Below are 11,390 nucleotides of genomic sequence, written 5' to 3'. Positions count from 1 at the left end.
TCTACCACACATCAATTCACCATTCTGTTTTGATATTATCGTTTAAACAGTTGTCTTTATTGAATCTCATTTTAAACACATGTCTTCATTGTATGTTTAAAAAATATATACTTAGCATTTTATTTTTATACTTTTTTTTTTATAATTCTACAAAAAAATACTTCCAATGTTGCCAAACTAAGAAAGAAACTCACTGCCAACTTTAAATGATATTACGACATCTCATTTTTTTAAAATTTTTAATAACTTTTCATCACTCCTCACTCCTTTCAAGAATGTCATATATCAAAAAACTTGATTTTTCAGTAGAACGTTTTTAAAGTTAAAAAATATAATATAATGTATTAAAAATAAATATCAAGCCACTTATTGAACTTTTTACTGTGAAACAGATCTTTTAAGGTAAAACCTGAAGGTTTTTTCTCCATTTAAAAAATATTTAGTATATTAAAAAAAATAATTAAACAATATCTTTTCTTCAAAATGCAAAAACAACACTTTCTGCCCTGTAGCGAGTAAATATTAAGTTAAAAATATGCCTCTTTTGCTGGGATGTAGTACATTTTCTGGGCATTCCGAAAACATGCACAACTGAAAATTGACGATTTTTGATTTATGACGTTCTTGAAAGGAGTGAGCGATATGTAAATTCATATTTTAAATATTTTATAAAAATAATATATCTGTTAGGCATAATATAATGTAAAAATTTATTAAATAAAATGCAAGTATATCTAAAATTATCTCATAACTACATGCGTTTCCATCAGAGTTGATCTGAACACAGTACTAACACCAGTCTGATGATGTCGGTAACGACGAAACCCGGTCGCTGGTCAAATAAAAATAAAGTGGAAAAGCTAAAAATATTGGTTTTAATCTAATAATATATTAAAAATGCAATTCCATCACCGAGTGTCAGTGGATAATATAAATCTATTAAAAAACAGTACTAACACATACCCTTCCCTTGCATACCATATGTTTTGTAAAATACCATATATTGTATAACGCTGTTTGCTTATATGGGTAAACATACAAACAGCTAAATTTGTATCAACTCTGATGGAAACACCTGTACACGTTATCTCTGTCGTTTTAAATGGAAATTTGAGTAGGACCAGTAAAATATTTAATGACAACCAGATGCAATTTCTCATTCATTAGTTTAATAATAATAATAATAAAACCCTTATCCGCACCCCAATGGTGCATAGGGCACTGCGTCATATAAACGCAGAGTTATCTTGATCGTTTACACATGAAGGAAAGATGATCAGCCCTCCGCTTCAGGTACCAGTCCAGGGTTATATTGAATAAATATTACAGTGAAAAAATCACTTATATTTATTTTACCCACCCTGGGAATCGAACCCGGGTCCTCCAGAACGGTAGCCAAGCGTGCTGATCATTACACTACGGAGGCGGACATATGTATGACATTCGTATACAAAAACATTCCAAAAAAAGCAAAAATAAATTGTGTTTCAATTGATTCCTCAAAGGTATTCAAAATGACAACATTTTGAGTGAGTCCAAATCTGGTTTTCTCCGCTTAAAAGCTTTTTTTATACTGACAAAATATTTAAAAAATACAAAATACTCTTCTCAACTTCAATGCACATATCGCTCACTCCTTTCAAGAACGTCATAAATCAAAAAACTTGATTTTTCAGGAAAACGTTTTTAACATTTAAAAATATAACTGTATTAAAAATAAATATCAAGCCACTTATTGAACTTTTTACTGTGCAACAGATCTTTTTAGGCAAAACCTGAAGGTTTTTTCTCCATTTGAAAAATGTAGGGTATTTAAAAAAAAATTAACAATACCTTTTCTTCAAAATGCAAAAACAACATATTCTGTCCTGTAGCTGGTAAATATTAAGTTAAAAATATGCCTCTTTTGCTGGGACATAGTACATTTTCTGGGCATTCCGAAAACATGCAAAACTGAAAATTGACGATTTTTGATTTATGACGTTCTTGAAAGGAGAGAGCGATATAAACAAGATCAAATTTCTCAAAAAATCAAGGACACTTTGTCATTACTAGATGGAAAATTTGTTTAAAAATAAAAGCGTTCCTCTTCAATCTTAGGGGGCGAATCGATAATGGATAATTGGACGAGAATCGAAAGTATTTCAAGGACGTGTCACGTTTATTAGGCACATTTCGTTACATGAGTGAGAAGAAAGATCATAACATTTTGTGATCTTGAGTGTGTTAAAACACTTCACAAATCTGGGTTCCTCTACTAAGGAGTAATTTTACATTTTTGGCATCTCAAAATAGATGAAGAAGAATATGTATGTCTGGGTATTTACGGGGCTTACGACATGTCATAGGGTGTTTTGAATGATCACTTTATGACTTCATGTGACATTCACCATTCTACCCATTATTGACAACCATAGAACTAGAACTTCACTAGAGACATCTATTGGTGATTACATCTCACCAATAGATGTCTCTAGTGATTCAAGAACAAGGTTTCTAAATTGGTTCATATATATAGAACTTCCAAGAATTTGAGTAGTGTTGTTGTCAATAATGGGTAGAATTGGTGAATGTTACACGTGTGTAGAGTGATCGCTTAAACCAGCCTATGACGGTCGTCAGCCCCGTAAATGCCCAGACTTCCATATTCTTCTTCATCTTTGATGAGATGTCAAAAAATAATGTGAAAATAGTTCCTGTAATTGGAGATAATCCAGATTTTGTGAACAAGTATTTGGACACACTCAAAATGTTGTAAACGTATTATTTGACCAGAAAACTCTGAAATTTGATATTTTATTGGTCTTACCATATAAATTATTATAAATATTATATATATACATATAAAAAAGGTCTCACAAACTGTCCTAAGTCAACATTCTTTGCAAAAAATTATTATTACATAAAATAAATATGCTCATTTGTTTGAATTACATTAATTTCATTCGACCCCTTATCCGCACCCCAATGGTGCATAGGGCACTGCATCCTATAAATATAGTGTTATCTTGATCATTAAAACGAAGGAAAGGTGATCAGCCCTCCGCTTCAGGTACCAGTCCAGGGTAATATTTAATAAATATTAGAGTGAAAAAAAATCGCTTATATTTATTTAAGCACTGTATAATATAAACGCAGTGTTATCTTGATCATTAACACTCGGAGAAAAGGTGATCAGCCCTCCGCTTCAGGTACCAGTCCAGGGTAATATTGAATAAATATTAGAGTGAAAAAAATATTTGGCCCCCCCCTGGGAATCGAACCCGGGACCTCCAGAACGGTAGCCGAGCGTGCTGACCATTACACTTAAGAGGCGGACGACAAAATTTTCGAATTTGTTTACCTCTAATAAAAAACACCTAATATGTATAGAATAAAATAGAAATCACAAAAAAAGGATTTCACCAGTTTTGAAAATTAGCCCTTGTTATCCTTTTTTAATAATATGAAATGGCATATTTAAATATAATCAAAAATTTGTTAGTAACAAAATATCCTAAAATATTTATAAATTTCTTCATTTTTTGACTTAGGACGCTTTGTTTGTAAACTTTGGACTTATTTGATGTGAAATAGATATATTAATATGTAAACATGTGTGATTTATGTGTAGTTATATATGTCTGAATTACTAGATAATAAATACTATATTATAAAAATAAAAACATTATAACCTTATATTTCGTAATGCGATTCAAAAAATTCAATTTGTATCAGATATAAATTCAATTTTTATATACTGTACTGGCAAAAAAAGTTGAGGCACCTATAATATATATTTTTATTTTTATTGATCTGGATACTTGAATCTCTACTGTATTGAAAAATCTCATGAAATACTACTTAAAATATAACCTCCAAGGTTTAAAATAATCTCATTCAATCAAGTCATTTGTATGAATATTATAATTCCACAGTGGAACTCCAGAAATCCGAACTTATTGGGGAAGTGGTCTGTTCGGATTTGGGAAAGTTTGGATTAGCCGAGAAATCAGTAATACAGTATATACGTAGTACTTTACACTACAGCTGTAATGCTAATGAAGTACTATATGACGTTGTTTCTTTAAACTACTACTACCATCACGCCGTTTCTCGGCAGGGGTAGGCAGAGAGGATGGAACGCCACACTCTTCTGTCCTGACATACACTCCTCGCCTCCTTCACATTCATACATCTAGTCATACATGCCCTCCGATTACGCAGACTTTTGACACCGCCAGATTTTAGGTTCTGATTGATCTGATCGTGCCAAGTCTTTTTCGGTCGTCCACGTTCTGTTTTCCCTCTCACATTTGCCACATATATTTTCTTAGTCATTCTCTCGCTATCCATTCGCTCCACATGTCCATACTACCGCAAAGAGCTCTTTAAAGATATATCGTAATCATACAGGAGAAAGTGACCAAGTACATTTTTTAACAAAAACGTGATCGTTGACTATTTGATATCTTACCAGCTTAAAATTGCCCTGAAAAAAATCCCTAAGGATTTTATACTTGAAAGTATAATATTTTGTTAAATGTGACTAACTGCATTGATGTTTATTTTGTTGCCAAGCAAAAGTGACTTAAATGGCCCTCCTGAACATTTTACGTTTTGTTAGTTGGTCACTTTCTCCTGTACGACTACGATATATGTACATTATTTGCAACTTTTTACATTTCAATCTAATATTACAGTACTCGAATAGCAATACAAATATATATTTTATTTTTATTATTATTTTATTTAAAAAAAAGAGAAATATTTGTGTTTTTATTATTTACAAAAATACTTCAATTTTATACTATTTCTGTGAGAGCGAGTGTTTTTGCCTAGAATTTTCACTCATGAATTACATGAAATTATAGTAACTTCAAACATAAAGAGTAAATCCACTCACGAATTTCTGCTCAATAAAAAGCTTCTTTTCATCTCACCAATAGATGTCTCTAGTGAAGTTCTAGTGATTCAAGAACAACGTTTCGAAATTGGTTCATATATATAGAACTTCCAAGAATTTGAATAGTATGGAGTGAGTGTTTTTGCCTAGAATTTTCACTTATGAATTACATGAAATTATAGTAACTTTAAACATAAAGAGTAAATCCACTCACGAGTAGGCATAGGCTATGAAACTTAAAAAGTTGAAGCCTGAGTAGGGACATGATAAGCGGTGTTGTGTAAGCCGCAGCCAGATTTCAGAGTCACTTGGACGTTAGGTAATTTAAAAAAAAAACTATTTCTGTGAGCCTAAGCGGCTCATAGGTATCAAATTGTGGTAGAGTGGATTCAAACCGAGAAACTCTGAGTCTACGACACTAACCACGGGACCACAACCCGACACTATTAACTTTTAAATAATTTTTTAACGCAATTGGGTTATATATAATAATTTTATGTAATAATAAAAGAGTTTTTCATTCCTTGCGTATTTTTAAAATGTTTTCCTACAAAAGATTTTCTTCAAAGTCTTTTTTGGATTTCAGGGGTTCCACTATTCACAAAATATATATTTTATCACAAGTCAAAATAACGTACAATTTTCGTGATAAACCTTACTTTATTTGTGTTGTAATATTAATTTAAACTAAGTAAGTATTAACTAAGTAAAATAAGTGACATTTTTCAGTGTTTAATATGCATTTAATAACAAAACAATTTTATGCATTATAATGCATACAATTGGTATTATATTGAAGAAATAATTGTGTTCTTATTATTTACAAAATACTTTAAAATCATGAAGGAAAGGTGATCGGCCCTCCGCTTCAGGTACCAGTCCAGGGTAATATTGAATAAATATGACAGTGAAAAAATCACTTATATTTATTTTACCCCCCTTGGGAATCGAACCCGGGACCTCCAAAACGGTAGCCGAGCGTGCTGACCATTAATGCATATTAAAAAAATTATTTGTTTCATCTAATTTATTTTGAAAATTTAATAAAAATGATTAAATTTATCAGTGAAAAAAAGTGTCGGAACACCATTCAACTACGTTACATGGAAAAAAATTATGAGGTATTGCTTCAGTTTATATAATGTATGTACCACCTCTAAAATAAAGCATTAGTAATTTTTTTTTTAAATATATCAATATTAATAAAATTAGATTCTCTTCCATAACAAATGACATATTTAAATGATTCAAGTAATCTTTTTACTGACCAGAGACCCTAACACTCAGACCATACTCTTCTTCATCTATGTTGAGAGGTCTAAATGTAAAAATAAATCGTAATTTTAACTGATGCTGATTTTCAGAAATTATAGGTCTGTTTTTTAATTATATTTTTTTAAATTGTCTATGTAATTTATGTTAGAGATCAAATTTGCCATTTTTCCGTTAGGATTGATTTAGGTATATACATAAATGAATTCATTGTTATAGTATACATATATATATATATATATATATATATATATATATATATATATATATATATATATATATATATATATATATATATATATATATATATATATATATATATTTATATATATATATATATCGCTTACTCCTTTCAAAAACGTCATAAATCAAAAATTGTCAATTTTCAGTTGTGCGTGTTTTCAGAATGCCCAGAAAATGTACTATATCCCAGCGAAAGAGGCATATTTTTAACTTAATATTTACCCGCTACAGGGCAGAAAATGTTCTTTTGCATTTTGAAGAAAAGGTTTTGTTTGATTATTTTTTTAAATATACTAAATATTTTTCAAATTGAGAAAAAACCTACAGGTTTTACCTAAAAAGATCTGTTGCACGGTAAAAAGTTCAATAAGTGGCTTGATATTTATTTTTAAAACATTGTGTTATATTTTCAAACTTTAAAAACGTTCTCCTGAAAAATCAAGTTTTTTTTATTTATGACGTTCTTGAAAGGAGTGAGCGATATATATATATATATATATATATATATATATATATATATATATATATATATATATATATATATATATATATATATATATATATATATATATATATATATATATATATATATATATATATATATATATATATATATATATATATATATATATATATATATATATATATATATATATATATATATATATATATATATATATATATATATATATATATATATATATATATATATATATATATATATATATATATATATGTATATATATATATATATATATATATATATATATATATATATATATATATATATATATATATATATATATATATATATATATATAGCAAAAATATTATTCCATATTTCATAAGTTTTTTTTTAATGAAAATTTTGGGTAATTTATGCCTAAATAAATTATTCCAAAACATGTTATCGAATCATACAAAATAAATTGTCAAAAGAAACGTGTGTTTTACTGATTTTAAACATTTGTATGTATATTTCAAAACCTGACAAGTCACAATTACAGTATTGAACAGATTAATTGAAACAAAACTTTTTTTGTTTTGAATATTGAAAGCATTAACTTTGTGGATCATATTGATATATTATTTCGAGAAATAAAAATACTTTGTGTTCTGATCCACTCACATTTTTATTAACCAACTAGTTCGGCAACAACCTGTAGCCCTCTTCAGGGTTACATTTATTATAAATGTAACCCTGAAGAGGGCAACAGGTTGTTGCCGAAACTAGTTGGTTAAATAAAAATGTGAGTGGATCAGAACACAAAGTATTTTTATTTCTCGAAATAATTTAACTTTTTTTTTTGCATTTTCTTAAAAAAGCTTTGTAAAATCTTTTGTTTATTACTTATATCACAAATTAATATTTAATACGATCTCATTTGGGCTTAATCAAAGATTTTTCTCTTCTTGGCATCTATTATATAAGGTTATGGCACGCGGATGCCATTTTTTCGTCTCGAAATCATACCTGACTTATGGGACAAAATGAGCTTTTCCACCGTAGTGCAATCAATTTTGGAGAGCCGATTCTTACAGATTGCCGATAGATTTTCAATTAAGTTTATGTCTGGCGAAATTCTCGACCAGTCCGACACAGTTCATTGTTTTTGTGTGAAAAATTTCACAATTTTTTTTGGATTTGTGGCAGGGGGCTAAATCCTGCTGGAATATTCCATTACCATTTGACCTTCGTTTTAGTATCTCTGGTAGTATCTTTTCCAGCAGAATTAGGTGATACTTCTCGCTATTCATCATCTCAGTCACTGAAAGAAGCAGCCCTGGTCCATAATACGAGGAACACCCCCAAAACATTTTTTTGAGGGTGTTGAAAATATGAAAAAAAAACCCGAGAACTCGAGACCTCCAGAACGGTAGCCGAGCGTGCTGACCATTACACTACGGAGGCAGACATATACGGATTCGGACACATACACGGAGGTGTATATATAGGTTAATAAATATAGGTAGGGGGGGTTAAGGAACAACATTTTTTGTAAAAGGAAACATAGATAATAATGGTGACATGAAGTGGGAACATCTGTGGAAAGTACTCATGGAGATGGGAGTCCCATCCCATTTGATAAAACTCATCCATGGACTTTATGCCCAAAGTAAGGCAATCGTAAGAATCAATGGCATAAACACTGCAAGCTTCCCCACTGAGAAAGGTGTAAGACAGGGATGCATACTCTCCCCTGACCTGTTTAACATCTATGGGGAATACATCATGCGCAGGGCTCTCTACGAATGGAATGGAGGAGTGTCCATTGGTGGCGTAAAGCTGTCCAATATACGATATGCGGACGACACAACACTTCTGGCCAAAGACCCAAAAGAGATGGTAGATCTCCTTAAACGAGTAGAGATTGAGAGCAAGGCACTGGGACTAGAGATTAACCAAAGCAAGACCAAGATCATGATCATAGATCGATCTAAGAAGTTTGGTGATCTCGGGAACTCACTGGAAGGTTTAGAGATAATAAACGAGTTCCAGTTCCTTGGATCTCAAATCAGCAATGAAGGAACTTGTGAAGGAGAGATTAGACGTCGTATCGCCATCGCCAAAAGTGCCATGTCTAAGCTAGACAAAATTTGGAAAGACCGGGGTGCGAGTAACAACACCAAGATGAAGCTTGTCAGGAGCTTGGTCCACTCCATTTTTCTCTATGCTGCTGAAACATGGACTATAAAAGCAGCAGAAAGGAGAAAAATTGATGCCTTCGAAATGTGGTGTTGGAGGCGCATGCTCCGAATTCCATGGACAGCTAGACATGAGTCCATTCGCCAGGAACTACGCTTGGATGGCTTGTCTCTGGCCAATATCTGTACCCGACTGATTCTCCAGTTCTTTGGACACGTTGCGCGTGGCAACGAGGATAGCCTGGAACGCCTAGTTGTGATCGGTAGCCTGGAGGGAAAGAGAGGGAGAGGAAGATCCCCCACACGATGGACCGATCAAATTAAGGCAGCAGCAGGCACCTCAGTGGTTGGAGCGCTACGTGCAGCGCAGTCAAGGGATAACTGGAGAAGAGTCATTGCTTCTGCAAGGGTCACAACCCTCAGCAATGAGGATTAAGACGGAGAAGAATTTTGAAACAGTATTTTATTGATTAATGTTTTATATTATTAATTATCTTTCATAATTTTTTTCACCAACATACAGCATGCAAAATACATTAGATTCAATTGATAAGATAACTAACTAAGTAACTAACCATCACGCCGTTTCCCCTCAGGGGTAGGCAGACAGAATAGAGCGCCACACCACTCTGTCCTTGCAAACATTCTTCGCCTCTTCCACGTTCATGCATCTCCTCATACATATCCGCCGATTGTTACGACTCCTAACCTGACCACTTTCAAGTATTTGGCATACCTGATCGTGCCATGTTTTTCTCGGTCTTCCTCTGCATAAAAAAAAACTTTGTTTCAATTAATCTGTACACTCCCAAACAACTGAATTTAGGCGAGTTTGATATTTGACGTTTATATGAATTTTTATATACCCGGCCTCGATATATACAGTGGAACCTCTCATAGCAAGTAATTCGCATAGCGGGCAAAAAATGTGAATAAGTTGTCCCCTTATCGAGCTTACAGAGAAAGGCCATTCTCTTGTTAGTTGAGACTTCAGTCTTCGAGCGCCAGTCTCAAAAAATGTTTCGTATAACGAGTGTTTTGTTTAATAAGTAAGATTCCGGAACGTATTATCCTCAGTATGAGAGGTTTGAGAAATTATGTATTAATTTTTCAAAATAAAACATTATTTATTCTAAAAAACTAACCATCATATATCGCTCACTCCTTTCAAGAACGTCATAAATCAAAAAACTTAATTTTTCAGGAAAGCGTTTTTAAAGTTGAAAAGTATAACACAATGTATTGAAATTAAAAATCAAGTCACTTTTTACTCTGCAACAGATCTTTTTAGGTAAAACCTGAAGGTTTTTTCTTCGTTTGAAAAATATTTAGGATATTAAAAAAAAAAATTCAATAATACCATTTCTTCAAAATGCAAAAACAACACTTTCTGCCCTATAGAGGGTAAATATTAAGTTAAAAATATGCCTCTTTTGCTGGGATATAGTACATTTTCTGGGCATTCCGAAAACATACACAACTGAAAATTGACGATTTTTGATATATGACGTTCTTGAAAGGAGTGAGCGATATGGCTCCAGAGTATCTTAAGGAGCTGTGTATTCCAGATGAATTGGTTGATAGACGTCTCACGCTTCCATCGGCTACAACATCTGCAATCTTACCAGCTCGTAACCAACGCACTAAATTTGGCGAGCGTGCCTTTGCTGTTGCAGGACCGACGGCGTGGAATGCTCTTCCACCAATGGTTAGAAATAGTGAGAGTGAGATGATCTTTAGAAAAAGACTAAAAACACATTTGTTTGCTAAATCATTTCCACCGTAATATTTTACCCAATTCATTCACGGTGAAGCGCCCTTGAGGTATTATTTTATGAAAATGGCGCTATATAAGTTATCCAAATTTATTATTGTTATTATTATCATCATGCCGCTTCCCTGCAGTGGTAGACAGAGAGAATAGAATGCCACACCAATCTGTCATTTCAAACAATCTTTGCCTCTTCTACATTCATGCATCTCTTCGCACATACCCGCCCATCATACCGAGTATTTGAAATACTTGATCATTCCAAGTTTTTCACGGTCTTCCTCTGCTTTTATTCGCAACTTCATTCCCCTCAATTTTTCTTATTCAATCCACATACCCATACCATCTCAACACACCTTCCTTAATTTTATCAATAATACTTTATAATCTCAGCCTTGCATTCCGTCCTCATTTCACAATTCCAAAATCTATCCTACATGTCACGCATTCGTCTAAGGGATCGCATTTCGACTGCACACAGACTGTATTCGTATAAAAAATTATTTATTTTATTTATTTACATTACAGATGGCATTGTCAGGAAACCAAAGTCGAAAAATGTCGGAGAATCGT

At 32.2% G+C, this 11,390-nt stretch overlaps 1 protein-coding gene across 2 annotated transcripts in view; it reads left to right on the top strand.

The window, feature by feature from the left end:
• Positions 1–11,390, top strand: part of Fas3 (fasciclin 3) — a 241,110-nt gene that overhangs the window by 214,781 nt on the left and 14,939 nt on the right. For both annotated transcript variants that reach the window (XM_088277480.1, XM_088277479.1), the window contains exon 11: positions 11,346–11,388. In XM_088277480.1, the coding sequence (XP_088133606.1) occupies positions 11,346–11,388 (43 nt within the window). The remainder of the gene's footprint in view (positions 1–11,345; positions 11,389–11,390) is intronic.

The sequence above is a fragment of the Brachycentrus maculatus genome, unplaced genomic scaffold (genome assembly GCF_059751285.1).
Source record: "Brachycentrus maculatus isolate JH-2025_06_01 unplaced genomic scaffold, ASM5975128v1 h1tg000043l, whole genome shotgun sequence".
Lineage (NCBI taxonomy): Eukaryota > Metazoa > Arthropoda > Insecta > Trichoptera > Brachycentridae > Brachycentrus > Brachycentrus maculatus.
Note: the sequence above shows the minus strand (reverse complement) of the source record. Positions and strands in the feature narration are given on the sequence as shown.